Source organism: Alexandromys fortis, unplaced genomic scaffold (assembly GCF_014885135.2).
Source record: "Alexandromys fortis isolate MF-2015 unplaced genomic scaffold, M_Fortis_MF-2015_v1.1 scaffold_1, whole genome shotgun sequence".
NCBI lineage: Eukaryota > Metazoa > Chordata > Mammalia > Rodentia > Cricetidae > Alexandromys > Alexandromys fortis.
This window is the reverse complement of record NW_026067927.1, coordinates 14,352,527-14,371,056: the sequence shown is the minus strand read 5'-3', so window position 1 is coordinate 14,371,056 and position 18,530 is coordinate 14,352,527. Positions and strand designations below refer to the sequence as shown.

The following is an 18,530-nucleotide window of genomic DNA, read 5'->3' as shown; positions in this document are numbered from 1 at the left end:
TCAAAAAAAAAAAAACAGAAAGAGAAAAAAAAAAAAAGAAGGAAAAGAAAAAATGCCCGGGGGCTGGAGAGATGGCTCAGCGGTTAAGAGCATTGCCTGCTCTTCCAAAGGTCCTGAGTTCAATTCCCAGCAACCACACGGTGACTCACAACCATCTGTAATGAGACCTGCAGGAAGAATACTGTATACATAATAAAATAAATATTTAAAAAAAAAAAAAGAAAAAAAAAAGAAAATGCCCCCTTGTAAAATACAGTTTCAAAGCCGTGGAAAACCTCTTACCTCACTTCCTCACCAGCAAAGTCAAACACCTTGGTGATCTTCACTTTTTCTGACTCTTTAGGTTTCTCCAGCTCATCTGCTTTGACCAACAACTTATTTGAGCTAGTCTCTTCAGTCTCCTCTGCTGCCTAAATAAAGAGTAAGAAACGGAATCAGGCCTGTAGTAATGCATACTTTTAAGCCCAGCACACAGGAGGCAGAGACTTGAGGATCACTGCTAATTTAAAGCCATGCCGGTCTACAGTGAGTTCCAGGCCAGTTAGGGCTACACAGTGAGACCTAGTCTCAAAAATAAACAATTCAGGTTTACCAAGGTTTAAGACTAAAAAAACTGTCTGAACATGCTGTTTAGGGTTATTCTCCTTTGTTTCATTTTCAATCAGTTAAAAATAACCGGAGAGCCTGGAGAGACGGCTCAATGGTTGAGAGCACTGAATGCTCTTTCAGAGGACCAGGTTAAATTTACAGAAGCCATAAGGTAGCTCACAATCACCTATAACTCCAGTTCCCCAAAAAACCCTGATGCCCTCTTCTGGCAACTATGGATACTACATGCATGTGTTGCATAGACATACATGCAAGTAAATCACCTATACACATAACATGAAATAACATAGACTTATTGGAGAGGTTGGGAAGATGACTCAGCAGTTAAGAGTTTTTGTAAAGGTAGGGTGGTGGTGGCGCATGCCTTTAATTTCAGCACTCTGGAGGCAGAGGCAATAGGATCTCTGTGAGTTCTAAAGAGTGAGTTCTAAAACAATCAGGGCTACACATAAACCCTGTCTCAAAAAAAAAAAAAAAAAAAAAAAAAAAAAAAAAAAAAAAAAAAAAAAAAAACCAATAAAAGAAAAAGACTTTTTGCATTAGACCCAGCTCAGTTCTTAGCACCCAAGACAGGCAACTCATAACTGCCTATAACACCAGCTCCAGCCTTTGGCCAACGTGGGCACCTGAACTTATATGCACATACCCATACATAGGCACAGACATAAACTCATAATTAAAAACAAGAGCAAATAAATCTTTTTAAAAATTTATTTTTATTTAGGTATATACATGTATCCAGGTATATATACATGTATAAGCCACAGGCATGCAGATGCTTTGAGAGGCCAGAGGAGGGCATTAAATTCCCTGGAGCCAGAATTACAGGCATCTGTCAACTACCTGATATGGTGCTGAGAACTGAACTCAGGGCCTCTGGAAGAGCGCTAAGTGCTCTTAACCACCATCTTTTAAAAAGTTTGCTAGAAATGTATGTCATTAGAACAGCTCATTCTTCCTGTTGCTAAGGCATGCTTTGCTTTTCACTTAGTAAGGTCACTATCAAAAGGCATTTAGCTGGTTTTCTGTTTGAGATTCAAATCTTAGTCAGTTTGTAAATTAAGAAAAAAAAAGGAGTTCAGGTGGTGCTGACACACACCTTTAGTCCCAGCACTTGGGAGTCAGAGGCAGGGAGATCTCTGAGTTCACGACCAGCCTGATGTACACAGCAAGTTCTAGGACAGCTAGGGCTACACAGAGAAACCCTGTCTCGAAAAACAAAAACAAAGCTCCTGTGGAACTGAGGGTGTTTCTAGAGAGGTATTTATCCCGCCAGTCTCTCAGCTTACCTTAACTTGTGAGCTTGGAGCTGCTTTTGCTTTTGGTCCCACATCATTAAGGAAGCTGGCCCATAATTCATCTTCCTTCTTCTTCCTTGCATTCTCAGATCCTCCGTCTTGGTCCTCTTCACCTTCTTCACTGCTACTACCTCCGGATTCTTCCTTGCCGTCCTCCTCTTCGTCTTCTAACAAGAGGCCACTTTGTTTTCTCTTTCTAAACACCAGTAGCCACCCAGAAAAAGGAAGACAAAACAGAATGCAAAATTATTCATTCTTTCATCAATCCTTAGACCACCTTACACACTGGAGAGTTTAAATCTGTAAATTTCTAGTAACATAATAGAAGACAGAGTAGGCAAACAGATTTAAAACGATTTATTTAAAAATATTTATTCAGTTACTTAATGTCTATGTGTGTGTTCCTGAGTGTATGTATGTGGCACACAAGAGCCTGTGGAGGCCAAAAGATGTTAAATCACCTCGGACTAAGGTTACGGCAGTTGCAAGCCTCCATGTAGATGCTGACTACTGAACCCAGTTCCTCTGCTAGAGCAGTAACTGTTCCTAACCTCTGAACCAACTCTCCAGCCCTGACTTAGTTTTTTCATTGTTCATTTTTCCAAAAAGAGTTTCTCTGTGTAGCCCTGGCTGTCCTGGAACTTGCTCTGTAGACCAGGCTGGCCTTGAACTCAGAGATCCACCTGCCTCTGGAGTGCTAGGATTAAAGGCGTGTACCACCACAGCAGGGCTAATTTTTTTTAAGTATATTTATTCATCAACAATAGTACAATTAAGAATTATATCATACAGTGGAAAGATACCCACAAGTTTCTCCATGCTTTCAAATTCTTGGCATGTTACTCTTTGAGATTCAGGAACAATAAATTAATATCCCAGTATTCTCAGGGTTTTAAAATCATATTTTAAACATATTTCTAATAATCTTCACAGTCTATAATTTGAATAGCGGGAAATCTTACTTAAAGAATAAAATACTTTGAGTCTAATATTGCTTACAAAGTTTAACTACATCCTGCAGGAATATTTAATGAAAATTTAAATTTCAGGCCTCCCAGTAATATGGGATCACACATGGATACTGCCCGTGTAAGGACTTATTTGCATTGCAAATGTGTTGTACCTGAAGGATTTACATGACGTACACTGTAAGCACACGGTGTGTGCAAACTCTTTAGTTAAAGTACTTTTTATTACTCCCCATTTCTATCTAATAAAGGGGGCGTTGACTGGGGGAATGGCTCAATGGTTAAGAACCCTGGCTGTTCTTCCAGAGGTCCTGAGTTCAATTCCCAGCAACCACATGGTGGCTCACAAACCATCTGTAAAGAGATTTGGCGCCCTCTTCTGGCGAGCAGACATATGTGCAGACAGAACACTATACATAATGAATGAATGATGAGTAAAGGGAACTGCTGAGCTCACTAGAACCTTAAATTCACATTCTCAAGTGGTTTGCAAAGAACAAACCACTTGGAATCCAGCACACACCCATGACCCTGACATCATTTCTTCCCTACCTGCTCATCTTCATTGCTGTGCTATGAGGGCATGAGGCCTATTAATTCAGATTTACTTTAAGTGTTTTGTTCTTGAAAATGAAAGGAGAAGGGAGAGCCTTCTTTTATTAGAGGGTTTTTTCCCCCCAAATCTATGACACTAACAGGAAGCCTACAGAAATGGATAAATGTGCCAGCTATCAATCTTCTCATGCATAAAATTCAAAAATTGCTTGTTTCTCTGCCTACAGATGAAATGTCATTTCATAAAAAGCTAATAAAATGTACCCACAAATGCGCCTAACAACACCAATGAGCCAATCGCAATCTGAAAAAGTTAAAATTGAGTATGATATTAAACTCAATTTTATATGGGCAGAGAAATCACAGTGCATTCAGAGTGTGCTAAATAGCGACAGAATTTAGGCTCCCAATGAATGAGTCTTTTGGAGTCACAAATTATAGATAATTTGAATAGCATTTATGCACAAAACGACATCCCTAACTACATAGGTAAGCTGCTAAGGGTCACAGAGAAAGTAAATTGATCATTCCTGGATCTAGGCAGGGATGGTTCTCTAACTATGTTCTCATTCTTTCCAATGTTTTCCAGTGTTTCTTCTTCAATAACCATTCTGTACCCAAAATTGTACAAGGATTATTTTTTTTAATTGTGATAAAATAAAGGTATGTTTATTTATAAAAAAAAAAAGAACCTTAAATTTAGTAAGGTTAGTATGTCAAAACTGTTATTTTCACTAAGAAAACACCTGAGGCAGGTATGGTGGTGCACACCTTCAATCTGAACACTCAAGGAAACACGTGTAGGCTTGAATATTTCTATGCATGGGAGGCCAGGTTGATCTACATAGTGAGTTCCAGACCAGCCAAGCTACACAGTGAGAGCCTGTCTCAAAAACAAAACAAACAGGCAGACAAAAAAATGAAATAAAAAGCCCAACAACTAAAAAGAGATAAAAAGAAAAATACCTAAGATCACCTCATGAGATTAATCTGTTCAGGAAAAAAAGTTCTACAAACATATGTGCGAAGTAATTTTCTATTTCTGAAAGCCACTCTGCTTGGAGAACAAAGTCTATCGACTCTCAAATTTACTTGCATCATTTTCTTCCAAACACTGAAAAATACAGCAGCTTCATGCCACCCTCAAAAATAACACAAGTTCAAATACAGAAAAAGAGAACTGGGCCCAAGACTTTAATCAGTACACGTTTTTACTATTTTGACTTTGAGAATATCATATAGTTCAATGTTCATTTTCTTCTTTTCATAAACTGCAATCTGCTTTTTGCTTCAATGCAAGACAGAAACAATAGTGACAGAAAGAGTCCTAAGAAGAAGCCTCCATCTGACTTTCCTGGTTTGGGATAGGACTTCATTTCAGAACATGGCCTGTGGAAAATCAACGGAAAATAATTCAATTTACATAGCCTTAGATCAAACGAATTCAACACCTTCAAATATGACTTACAAAAATCCTTGAGCCAGTACAACATGTTCTACCAATGTTTTCTGCAGCCTTTTGCTGTAGCAAAGGCCATGCAATCTCACTGCTCCTCAATGAGGGGATGCTCAAGTCACGTCAGGACTATTCAAAAGCATGAACTACAGTCACTCAAAGGAAATACGTCGAGGACTGCCATGGTGCCCTTTACCATCACAGACTCAGTGAGAATTGTCACAGCGGTGCCTGCCTGGAATTACACTCCTCTTCAGACGACTGAGACAAGAGACTCAAGAATGGCCCAACCTGAGCAACACAGTGAGGCCTGTCTAAGAGAGTGAGAGGTGGCATGGTATGCAGTGTGCTACCCTTTTTATTCTAATTTTTAAATACAGAGAGCAGGAAATAGAGACCCATGCCAAGTGTGACAGTATCTAAGCTAACAGCTTCTCAGGTAGGAAGAGAGGATACAGGCTGTAGCACAGGATTGCTTTAACTACATGCACATTTTACCTAGCTATTTTTTAAACTATTTTTAAAAAATTATTTTTAAACTAGTTGAAGGCCAAGATTTTTTTTAACGATTTTATTTATTTTTATTTTATGTGCATTGGTGTTTTGCCTGGTATGTCTGTGTGCCAGATCCCTTGGAACTGGAGTTATAGACAGCTGTGAGCTGCCATGTGGGTGCTGGGGGTTGAATTCCAGTACTCTAGTAGAGCACCAGTGCTCTTAATCGCTGAGCCGTTTCTCCAGCCCATTTTGTTTTTGTTGACAGGCTTTACCTGTGTAGTACTGGTTATCCTGGAACTCTGTAGACCAGGCTGGCCTTGAACTCATAAAGATATACCTGCCTCTTCCTCCCGAGGGCCGGAATTACCGCCTCCCAAATGAAGGCCCAGATTTTAATTTTAGACTATCCGTAAATATTTCCCTCATACAGAAAGGTGTTAGAAACACTGGCAACTGATGGGTAGCAGTGGCACATGCCTTTAATCTCAGTGCTCGGGAGGCACAAGCAGGATCTCCGTGAGTTCGAGGCCAGCCTGGTCTACAAAGCAAGTTCCAAGACAGTCAGGAGTATTACAGAGAGAAACCCTGTCTCGAAAGATCAAACAAACAAAAAATAACCCCCCTACAAACACACACACTGTGGTGGTTCATGCCTACAATCCCTACAATCCAGGAAGTTGAAGCTGGAGGCTAGCCTAGGCTGCACAGTGAGTCCCAGGACAGCCTGTGCTACAGCACACACACACAAACAATAAATGTGAAAAGACAGACAGACAGACATCTATCATGAGAGCAATCTCAGCCATAAAGATAGCTCTTATTGTCAGGGCCTTGAGGGCAGCATCACCTGGCTGGAATGCTCTGCGCCTTCCTTCTTTTCCCTTTGGTTTTCTCAGCCTGTTCGTCACCATCCACTTCATCCTCCTTCACTAACTCGTTGACATCATCTTCACTGTACTCTCCACCTGGAACCATACAACAGGGCGGTCAGACAGCTGGAACGAGAACGAAGATTTCATAAAACATTAGGAACGAAGTCTGACCAGGCATGCGTGGGAGGTGGAGGCAGGAGACTCAGAAGTTCAAACTTTTTCTCAGTTACACAGTGGGGTTGAAGTCAGCCTGAGCTACAGGAGTCCTTGCCTCAAAAACAAACAAACAAGCAACAAAATCTCCAAAACAGCAGCAACAGGAAAACAAATCAAAAACTTTAGCCCTCTTTTAAGATAAATATTTCTGAGCAGGGCATGGTGGCACATGCCTCTAATCCCAGAACTCTGGAGGCAGAGGCAAGCAGATAGCTCCAAGCCAGCCAGGACTATAGAGTGAGTTCCAGTAAGAACTACACAAAGAAACCCTATCTTGGGGGGGGGGGGGGGGATAGAGAAAGAAAGGAAAGAAGGAAGGAAAGAAAGATGCAGGATCTATGTCACTACAGTAGCAGTGAACATCACTGAAATTCAAGTAGTATTTTTATATAACTTTAATATAAAGGGTTTCCTAGAGGGGTTAAAAAACTAGCTTATTCCAGGCAAGTAAAACAAAAGGTGGAAATCAGGGCACCAGCTGTACCAGAACATCAGGACTTAGCTGATAGGTCATATTAAGGGCTGAGTAGGATGATGCATTTGAATTGAGGCCGACAGCATATAGGCCAGCCAGGGCTTTGTAGTAAGACCCTACTTCAAAACAAAACAAGAACAGGTCATATTAATGGACTGAGCTAGGTAGGTAGCTCAATGCCACAGCGCCTGCCCATTGAAAAAGGCAGGTGGCAGGAAGGCGAACATTAGACCTACAGACAGCAAAGCTCAGAAGCAACAGACTTTGCTCCAAGATCCAGAGCCCCCAAAGCACGGTGGCAAAAGCTAGTTTGGAACTCAAGGAGGCCAGACGGGACTTTCATTCTGGCTATGAGTATTTAATATAAAAACAATAGCAAGGAGCTGGGCATGGTGGGGGCACACCTTTAATTCCAGCACTTGGGAGGATCTCTGTGAGTTGGAGGACAGCTTGGCCTACAGAGTGAGTTCTAGGATAGCCAGGGCTACACAAAGAAACCCTGTCTCAAAAAAACAAAACAAGACAGAAAAGAAGAGGGGCGGTGGTGGCACACACCTTTAATCCCAGCACTTGGGAGGCAGAGGCAGGCAGATCTCTGTGAGTTTGAGACCAGCCTGGTCTACAGAGCTAGTTCCAGGACAGGCTCCAAAGCCACAGAGAAACCCTGTCTCTAAAAAACAAACAAACAAACAAACAAAAAATAATTTCAAAAGTTATGTGTAAGCAGAGGTGTATGTGCACAGGACTTGCAGAGGACAGAGCTGGGGTTTTGTCCAATGTGGATGCTGGGAACCAAACTTGGGTCTACAGCAAGAGCACCTCACTTTCTTAATCACTGCCATCCATCCCTCCAGACCCCAGAGGAGGCTTCTTCGGCTTGACAGACATGTTTTAATTCACTTTGGAAGCTGTCTTAGCTATGGTTTTTATTGCTGTGATAAAACACCATGACCAACTACAGAGAGAAACCCTGTCTCGAAAACACACACACACAAAACAAAACCAGCATGACTGAAGAAGGCAACTCAAAGAGAAAAAGGTTTATTTCCCCTTACAGCTTACAGTCCATCAAGAAGGAAGTCAGGGCAGGAACCTGGAGGCAAGAACTGAGCAGAGGTCATGGAAAAGTGGTTTTTACTGACTTGCTCCCTATAGCTTGCTCGACCTGTTTTCTTAGAGCACCAGTCTGGGGGTAGCACTACCCACATCAACCACCAGTCCTGAAAATGCACCACAGGCTTGTCAACAGGCCAGTCTGGTGGGGGCATTTCCTAATTGAGGTTCCATTTCCCAGATGACTCTAGCTTGTGTCACGGAGACACAAAACCAGCCACAAAGCAGCACTGATGGGCTGGGACGGTGTGCTGTCATTCAGAGAACAAATGACTGAATGCAGCAGAAACAAAAAGCCCATGACAATAAAATGCACGCTTCTAGCTACACATTTCCCCCCCATTTGCCTTCTTTCAAACAGTATTTCTGTTTTGAGATTTTGTTTTGTTCTGGACAGTCATGTGTACCTCAGGCTGGCCTCAAACTCACAGTGCAGTTGGGACGGCCATGATCTTCCCAGTTCTACCTCCCGGACGCTAAGGTTAAGGAAGAGTGTTATTGGACAGCACACTCCAACTTCTTCACCATCTCAAGAAGACAATGGGTCCCGCCAGACTTAAAGCTGATGTAAGAATTTTGCTCTACAATGCGAGGGTCCTCAGGTTCTCTCTCCCATGGCACCTTCCCACTTCTACGGCCTATGGGTTAGCTCCCTCATCTCCTCCTTCCACAACAGATGATGTTCAGAGAAGCACGGCCCATATATACTCTTCGTATCTCTCCTCTGTGATCCTCTGCACTCATCTTTGGCAAACGTGCTTTCTCAACACCTTTTCCATCTTGCTGTGGTACACACTGCTATGGGGGTGGCTGGCAGCTCCAAGTTCTCCAGACTCACAGGCAAACAGGGTCTCCCACACCTAGGCTGTGTATGGAATAGGAGGCAAAGAGTAAAAGGAACTTTTTTTTTTTTATTTTCTCAGACAGGGTTTCTCTGTTGCTTAGGAGCCTTTGGAACTCACTAGGTAGATCAGTCTGGCCTTGAACTCACAGAGACCTGCCTGTATTTGCCTCCCAGAGACCTGGGATTAAAGGCACCACCCAGCCCAGCGTGAAAGAAGCCTTGGGGCACAGGCGGTGATCTTCAGTGGCTGCTCTCCTCCCAGAGTTTGAGTCTTTGAAAGGTGCCTGTGAGGAACAATACAGGGAGACTGCCTAGGTTCGCATCCCACTCAGCTAGCTCACTATGTACCCTTAGCTAGTTATGGAACTCACTATGTAGACCAGGTTACCCTCAAATTCATCTGAGCCTGCTTCTGCCTCTCAAGTGCTAGGATCAGAAGTGTGTGCCACCATGCCCAGCACACAGCTACTATCCAGATTGGTGATTTGACTATTTGTTTATGCTTTCTGATCCTCAGCCTTTTCATCTGTAAAATGGACAGTACAAAAGCACACACCTGGAAGCACTGTGTGACTTAGTGTGATTTATAATTAAAGTATTTTAGAGGTATGTGCACACAAAAGGCATTCTCAAATGAACAGTTAACCTCTTTCTGAACAGTGAGCAATGATGTCCTCTCAGCTCCTTAAAGACTGACAGCTGAGCTAAAATAGAAGGACCCTTCTAATCACTCCTACTCAGCATCACAGGGGAAGTATCAAGTGCAGAATGTCAAGCAAAAGAAATATAAGAGTATGTGAATAAGACTAAAAGCTTCCTGTTCAGCCTTGACATAATTATCTACCTGAAAAATATCATGGACCCTCCAGAACTAATATATGGAGATGACACCATGTTCACAGACTGGTAGAGAAGACTGTTATCAATTCGCCCCAAATTGACCTACAGAGTCAGTGCAATTCCAAACAAAATCCAGGTACAGTATCTGTGGAGACGGAAGCCACATGAGCCGTGAGAACCTGTTTGGTAGAGGCAAACAGATGGGGGGGGGGGGGGCATTGTAACTACAACAGTGGAGAAGGCCTTACACAGGGTCAACATAACAATGACAATTCCAGAAAAACAAAATAGAAAAAACTTCTGGGATGGAGTTTCTAGAAGGCTCACTGACTGCAAACAAAATCATGCCAACGTGTCTGATGACAATGACAGTACAGCGTCAGAAAAACGGCAGCAAAGAAAAAAGCCCTCCTGAGACAAACAGAGCCTATGTGGGGAGCAGAAAATCAGCTGCTTCTTATCCCCTGCATCACTGGGGATCAACCCAAGATACTGTGCAAGCCAGCCAAGGCCTCTATCTCTGAGCTGCATCTCCAGCCCACAAGACAGACTTGCTGGCAACACTGGGGCCCCCACAAGCCAAGCTACACTTTCACAATTCTGATGGAAAACTTCTTCCAACCCAGGCTTCTGTTATCACCCAACCATCAAACAGGCCTGAGGTAACATTCCAGGTCCCAGAGCAATGTTTCTGCCATGCAGCCTTCTTCAGGAAGCCATTAAATGTTCTCTTCTCATTTTGGTGGAACATGTCAAAAAAGAAGACCACAGGCACCAAGAAAGAATGAATCTGAGGTTGGCACAGGTGGAGGGAGGAGGACCAGGAATTCAAAGTTAAACCAGTTACATACAGATCTCAAGGCCAGCCAGGGATACAAGATACCCTGTTGAGAGAGACAGAAGGAGACAGGCAGGCAAACAGGCGGACAGAGAGACCAAACACGGGAATACAGAAAAGGAATAAAGGAGACCTGTGGTAATGATGGTGAAAGACCGAAGGTTTAAAATTCCAGAAGGAGGAGAGAGAGAGAGAGAGAGAGAGAGAGAGAGAGAGAGAGAGAGAGAGAGAGAGAGGAGAGAGAAACTACACCAAAACAAAGCAAGGCCAAGACAAAGACATACCTTCAAGAGATGAAGATAAAAACCCAAGGAATCTAAGCACTATTTTGGGAGATTATTTTGTCAATTCTGAAAGCTCGTAGTCGAATTAATGGTAAGAACATGGACAGCTAACACTGAGGAAGAACAAGATGGTTCAGTGGATAAAAGCACTTGCCACCAAGCCCGATAACCTGGAAGCCACATAGCGGAAGGAGAGCACCAACTCCTCCATGTTGTCCTCTGCTGCCTGCATGCACACTGTAGTCTGTCTGTCTGTCTCTCTCACACACACACACACACTCTAAATACATGTAAAAACAAAACAGATAATCATTAATACCAGAGAAAGGTAGTCTAGTTACAGCAACCACAGCACACCACAGGGCTCAGCTGTGAACATCACGTCCACACAATCAGCAAAAAGGTAAACTTGGAATACTTATCTAATCAAAATAGGTACAATGGCAGATGGGGGAATTAGAGAGGTTGAAGAATACATGTTGGAGACAGAAGAATGAGATCCAGGTGCCAAAAAGAGTCTATGTATGATTCAAAGGAAACCAGCAAAGCCAAGCCAGAAAAGGGGAAAGCAGTTTTCTTAAATGGACTGAGATATCCAACTATGTTTGAGTATGTGTATACATAACTTTCATTAAAATGATGAAAACAAGTTCCAAAAATGACCACTCTGGCTGTCGGCAGAGGTATAGCGTTTGGCTAGCATGTTAGAGACACTGGGTTTTACTCCTCAGCTTCTGAGGGTGGGGTGAGGACAGGGTGGAAAGAGAAAATGTTGGTAGATGAAATGAGGAAAACAGCCAGAAAATTAAGGAGAATCCTAGTGAAAGAAAATGGTAGTTTAGAATAAAACGACAGCCATGAAATTGGCTGGGGTAACTTTTCAGATACAACAGAAGCTTTATATTTTAAAGTTGGGGGAGGGGTCTGGAGAGATGGCTTAGCCTTAAGAGCACTTCTTACTCTGTACTCACGTGGTGGATCACCTCCATCTGTAACTCAAGGTCCTCCCGACCCCTATGAGCTCCCAGTATACAAGCAATCGTGCAGGCATAAAACTCACATTCATAAAATATAATCTAAAAATCTAAAAAATGGGCCAGGAAGTGGTGGCACACGCCTTTAATTCCAGCACTGGGGAGAGGCAGAGGCAGGCAGGTGTCTGTGAGTTTGAGGCCAGCTTGGTTTACAGAGCGAGTTCCAGGACAGCCAGAACTGTACAGAGAAACCCTGTCTCAAAACAAAAATCTAAAAACAATTTTAAAAAATAAATTGAAAAGCTGTTGGAGGGAGGGCGCCAAAGAGAGAGCTCAGCAGTTAGGAGCCTTTGGCGCTCTCACAGAAAGGACTGGAGTTCCATTTCCAGCATCCATAACAACCACCTGTAACTCTCAAGTCCAGGAGATCTGACATTCTCTTCTGACTTCCTCAGGAACCCACACACGTACATATATATGCAGACATATACATGAAATTTAAAACTGAAATCTTAGAATTTTTACTGCATCCTCCCATCCCCTGTGGTACTCATGCATCACTCTTAACAAAGCCGTCCACCTCTTTTGAAGCTCACAAATTAGGTTATTGGCTTGCAGAAGGGCATCATCCCCTGTCCTTCCCAGCATTGGTGGTATCATAAGCGTCGAGCATTTACACCAGACATTTTTACCACAGGGATTCTGGAAACTGAATTCAGGTCTTTATGTTTGCAAGGCAAGCATTTTACCAACTGGGGCATTTTTCCAGACTCCCTCCCTCCTCGCAGGACAAGGTCTTATTATATTATCTGGGTTGGCCTGGAATTCACAAGGTTGCCAGGCTATTTTCAAACTTATAGCAATCCTCCTGCCTCAGAGTCTCCCAAGTTTCTGGATTATGTGCTTATACTACCATACCTGGCACAACTTAACTGTGACTGCATGGATAAATAAGAATGACTAGGAGGGCCGGATGATGGTGGTGGCGCATGCCTTTAATCCCAGCACTTGGGAGGCAGAGGCAAGCAGATCTCTGTGAGTTCAAGGCCAGCCTGGTCTACAGAGCAAGTTCCAGAACAGGCTCCAAAGCTACACAGAGAGACCCTGTCTCATAAAACAAAACAACAAACAAAAAATGACTCGGAGGTGTGTGTGTATACTGTGGCTGCGAGAAGGTGCAGCATCTTTCTCTAGGAGTTTTCCACACCTTATTTTTTGAGACAGTGTTTTTCACTGAACCAGAAGCTCACTACGCCAGTGAGATCCCAGGATTGTGCCTGTCAATACTCAAAATGCCACAGTTAGAGGCACCAACAAGCTACCTCCAGCTTTTACATGGGCGCTGGAGATCTGAACTCAGGGCCTCATGTTGCAGAGCAGGCCTTCTTATCCACAACCCCGATAGCTGCTTTTCACCTACACCGGAAGAAATACCTTTAAGGAAATGGTTAAGCCAGGACAAGGTACAAGGTAAGTAAGGGGTATGTTTTCGTATTAAGATACCTTGGACTGGGAAGATGGCTTAGTGGTTAAAAGTACGGGCTGCTTTTCCAAAGAATCTAAGTTCGAGTCCTATCACCTGTTCAATGGATCACAATCGTCCATCACCCTACTTCCAGGGGATCCAATGCCCTCTTCTAGCCTCTAAAGACACCAGATCTTCTAGCCTCTGAAGACACGTGGAGCACAGATAGATGTCCATGGAGGCAAAACACTCATGTACATAAATAAATGAATAAGTTAAAAAGATCTGTCTTGACCTCGCGCGAGTTGAGATTCTTAACGTGCCCCACCCCCACCTCCAAAAAAGTGTATGCTACATTTCCGGAGGACCTGTCTTTGGTTCCTAGCATCCATGTTGAGTGGCTTACAACTGATTGACTCCAGCCCCAGGGACGCCAACATCGTCTTCTGGCCTCTCTGGCACCTGAACACACTGACATACATACACAAAAAATAATAATAAGGGGCTGGCGAGATGGCTCAACGGCTAAGAGGGGCCAGGGTACGCGGTTGCCAGCACACACGGCAGCTGACAACCACCTGTAACTCCTGATGCTTTCCAGAGGATCCGGACGCCCTCTTCTGACCTTTAAAAGCCCTACGCATGCACAGGGTGCACAAACAGACATGCACGAAAAACATGGTATACATGATATACGATTCATCTTAAAAAAGAAAACTTTTGAAAAGTTCTTAAAAGAGAGCAATGATTAGCCACTGCAAAGAGATAAGATCCATTATCACATGAAGTTTCTGACAAGCCGATCCCGTGGGAGGCCAGAAGCAGAAAGCCCAGCCTCGGACGAGGGAGCTGGCAACCCCCTAAAAACAGCCTCCAATGTCGGGGTCCGCTTCCAGAACGCTTCAGAGCGACGACGCGCACAGCCTGCCAGCTTCACGCGCCAGTTCCCGCGCTCCGAGGGGGCGGCGGCACAGGAGAGCAGTTGTGCAGAACCGACCTACGCGCATTCCAGGTCGCCTGTGGGCCAGGGTCCTGGAAGACGGGGACGCCGGACCCACGCGCCCCGGGGAACTCGAGGCCACGAGGCCCACGCCCTGGGGAACCTGGAGAGCCTCGAGTGAGGCGTGAAGCGTGGGAACAACCCTCCTCATGCTTCAAGCCGAATCGCTCACCCGACGGCACATAGTCCTCATCCTCGTCCGACGTGGAGAAGTCTTCGGAGTCGAATTCCTCCATGCTGCTGTCACTTGGGGCCTGCTACCCACACGATTGCGGCCACTGCCCCCAAATAGCAAAGCTCTAGGGCGAGACCATAGAGGCGTTGGACCAGCAGCTAGGGCAGCCCTAAAGGCGTGCGCACAGGCGCAGACAGTGCCACGTGGTCAAATACGACACTTCCGGCTGGTGCGGTCGGCCGGCCTAAACTCTACGGGCCCTTGTGGGATTCCGGACCCTCCCGGGAGCGATGCATGCTGGGGCTTGTAGTCTTCAGCTCTACCGTGCATCCTTGCTGGAGCATGGCCTATTTGCGGAAATACAGTTGTCTCACTTTATACGTGTCTATTTATTTTCAAATTCACTTACTCGGTAAATTTTTTTTGTAACTCTCAAATCAGTGATTAAAATGTCACTCCCGTACATGCGCAGCAAGTAAAAACTAAGAGTCGACAATGTGCTAAGTTCCCAGCGACTTCTGAGCAAGACTGAGGCTCCGCCTTCTTGGTTCAACTCTCCCGCGAGAGACTTTTAGTAGTTTTAATGCCGTCTCAACCTTCCCTTCGTTTTGGGTTTTTCTGGATGATTTTGCTTACAGCCTAAAATGGCTCCCAAAAATACTACTAAAACGCTGTCTAGTTTTCTAAGCGCAAGAAGGCTGCGACGTGTGTTACTGAGAAAATCTGCCTGTTAAGTTAGTTGCGTTCTGGCCTGTGTTATAAGTGTCGTTGGCCGCGAGTTCTGTGTTAATGAATCAACAATCGGGTAATAACTAAAGAGAAAAGAAATCTGCTTGTCTGTGAGTGAAGCCACTGCACAAAGTGCTAAATTGACACCTATAGTACATGATGAAGCAATGGGAAAGTTGGAAGGGCAATTAAATGTGTGGATTTGTGGGGACTAGATGGCCCAAAGATTAAGAAAGTATTTGCTGCGTTTGCAGAGGACCTGGGCTCTGTTCTCAGTACTACACTGATGGTTCGCAACCACCCTGGAGTTCTGACCTCAGTGGGCACCAGGCACATGGTAGACACACATGCACACATGCAGGTATGTACGCATAAGAATAAAAATTTGAAAGATTCGTAGATTCGTGAGATGCCGGTCAGAAAACCCGTGATGTGCCCGCAGTGGCTCACACCTTTAATCTCAGCACTCCGGAGGAAACAAAAGCAAGCTGATCTGAGACCAGGAGGCTAGAGTGAGTTCCAGGACAGCAAGGACTACACAGAGAAACCCTGTCTCAAAAGGAAAAAAGAAAAAAAGGAAAGAAAGAAAGAAAGAAAGAAAGAAAGAAAGAAAGAAAGAAAGAAAGAAAGAAAGCCATAATGTGAACCTGAAGGCCACAGACATCTTCGTTTTCATGCCTCAAACACAGCCTTTCTCAACCAGCCCCTTGGTCAAGGTATAATTAAAGCTTTCAAGGCACACCATTCAAGGGAGCTTTTTTGTTGTTTTTTGAGACAGGGTCTCACTATGCAGCTCTGGCTGTTCTTGAACTCAAGTGCTTACACCCATTTTCCACCCAATCCCCAGTATCTGTGGATTTGCCTGTTCTGGACATTTCACTTAAACAGAATATCCAGTGTGTGGTCTTCGTGGTTGCCTTAGAAGGGTGTTTTCAACAGAATTGTGTCCTCATGTAATGTTTTTCCTTTTGGGGAACTACCAGACTGTTTTCCAAGGGGATGCCCTGTCTGTATCAGCAGCAACAGCAGCATATGAGAACTCATTTCTCTGTCTACATCCTTGCCAACACCCTATGTTGTCTTTTTTATAGACTATGAAATGGCATCTTGTTAGAGTCTTGATTTATATTTCCTTGATGACAAAAGATGTTAAATATCATGTCCTTATTGGTCATTGTGTATGTTCTTTGAAAAAAAAAATGCTTTTTCAGTCAGGTGTGGTAGTCCATGCCTTTAACCCTAGCAGAGGTAGACAGATTTCTGTGAGTTGAAAGCCAGTCCTGGCTCCCACAGTGAGTTACAGGCCAGCCAGTGATACACAGTGAAACCCTCTCTCTCTCGCACACACGCCAAGTCTCCTCAGAATTTTCGCCCATTTTACAACAGGTTTTAGTGACAACATAAGTACTTTTAGTATCCTGGATATGTCTTCCATATCTCTGGTTAGAGAACAGTTCCTCCGGAGCTGGAGAGATGGCTCAGTGGTTAAGAGCACTGACTGCTCTTCCAGAGGACCTGGGTTCAATTCTCAGCACCCACATGGCAACTCAAAACTGTCTGAAGATACAGGGGATCTAACACTTCACACCAATGCACATAAAATAAAAGTTAAATAAACCGTAAAAAAAAAAAAGAGAGAGAGAGAGAGAAAACAGTTCCTCCAATCTTCCTGAGGCCTCTTTGCACTTCTTGGTAATTGAGGGGTCAGTCTCTCTTCAGATGGTGTCATTAAAGGACAGATGGTGTGAGCCACGCCAACACCTCCTGCGGCTGTTTGCGCAGGACCTGAGTCTCTGGAACACCAGATGACTCATGATGGAGTCCCAGCTAACTGCAGACCCTCTAATTTGGCGCCAAAACTCAGGGCGTTGCCTGCTTCCTGCCCTTTGTCTGCAGACACACTGCCTGGACTTACTGCCCCCAACACACACACACACACACACACACACACACACACACCACGGATTGCATGTTATTTGGACTGATTGAACAGTGATTTGATATGACCTGAACTGATTGGTAATGTTTGCATATATACCAGTGAACATGCACATTGAACCAGATCTGCAGCTCCATCTGGTCTCTGGAGTCTGCTTCCTGGGAAACGCATCACGACTCCCTCCTCCTCTCCCCGACCCAGCCGCTGGTGAGAGGGAGCAAAAAACCCACAGCAAATTCCTTTTGAACATGAATTTTTAGTTTTGATGAAGTCTAGTCTATCTATTATTGTGTCTTCTTTGAACGTTCTGAGTATTCTAAGAAAACTGCCTAAGCCAAAATCATGGCTCTTACGTCGGATTCCTTCTAAGGCTGGAGAGTTTTAGTTCTTACATTTAGGGCTAAGATTCCTTGAAACAGGCCTTTGTTTTAAAACTTTCTGTTTGGTGTGTGTGTCCTCTTGCATGTGCTTGCATCATGAACATGCAGCGATCAGAAGACAATCTGCTCTTTCCTTCCACTTTGTGGGTCCCAGGGATTGAACTCAAGTCAGCAGGCTTGGTGGCAAGTGTCCTTATGCACTGAGACATCTTGCTGGCCCTAAAACAGACGTATCTGAAAATAATAGGATAATAGAAACCCTTAAACATAGTCTTTTGAATTTCACTATTCTTGGCCTTATTATCCTTGGATATTATTAACATCCCTGTGACCAATCGTGTAGCCCATCATGGAGGGGAGGCTCCAAAAAAGTTCACCAGCAATGCTCCCTCATCTCTCCTAACACTGTATGAAGGTCTGATTCCCACCTAAAATTCCCAGCCAGTATGAGACTACTGCATAGTGTCAAGTAGTTATGAGATTCTCATTTTCCATTCTTTTTTTTTTTTAAGAAAGAGCCTCTGTAGCCCAGAATGGCCTAACTTACCCTCAAATTTGTGACAGTACTCTTGTCTCCGACTCTGAGTGATGTGGGGTGTCCTTCTGTGTATGTATTGCTTTTATTGATTGATGAATAAAGATGTTTTGACCAATGGTTCAGCAGAGCAAAGCCAGGTGGGAAATCAGAACAGAAATAGAGAGAGAGAGTAGGCAGAGTCAGAGAGGTACCATGTAGCTGTCAAAAGAAAAAAAAAACACCAGAACCTACCAGTAGTCCACAGCCTTGTGGTGATACATAGATTAATAGAAATTAGTTAATTTAAGATGTAAGCATTAGTTAATAAGAAGCTTGAGCTAACAGGCCAAACAATGTTGTAATTAATATAGTTTCTGTGTGATTATTGGGTTCTTGGCGGCCAGGAAACGAACAGGCAATCTCCATTTACATCTGCGCACTGAGATCACTGGCCTGAGTCGCCATACCTATCTGAGAAAGTATAC

At 43.9% G+C, this 18,530-nt stretch overlaps 1 protein-coding gene across 1 annotated transcript in view; it reads right to left on the bottom strand.

Annotated features, from left to right (window-relative positions):
• The window catches only part of Cfdp1 (craniofacial development protein 1), an 83,986-nt gene extending 69,305 nt beyond the window's left edge, over nt 1-14,681 (bottom strand). The window contains exons 1-4 of the mRNA XM_050144075.1: nt 14,478-14,681; nt 6,232-6,349; nt 1,899-2,103; nt 283-410 (exon numbers count right to left, since the gene is read on the bottom strand). Of these exons, the coding sequence (XP_050000032.1) occupies nt 283-410; nt 1,899-2,103; nt 6,232-6,349; nt 14,478-14,541 (515 nt within the window). The 5' untranslated portion in view covers nt 14,542-14,681. The remainder of the gene's footprint in view (nt 1-282; nt 411-1,898; nt 2,104-6,231; nt 6,350-14,477) is intronic.
• Nucleotides 14,682-18,530: the final 3,849 nt, after the last annotated feature.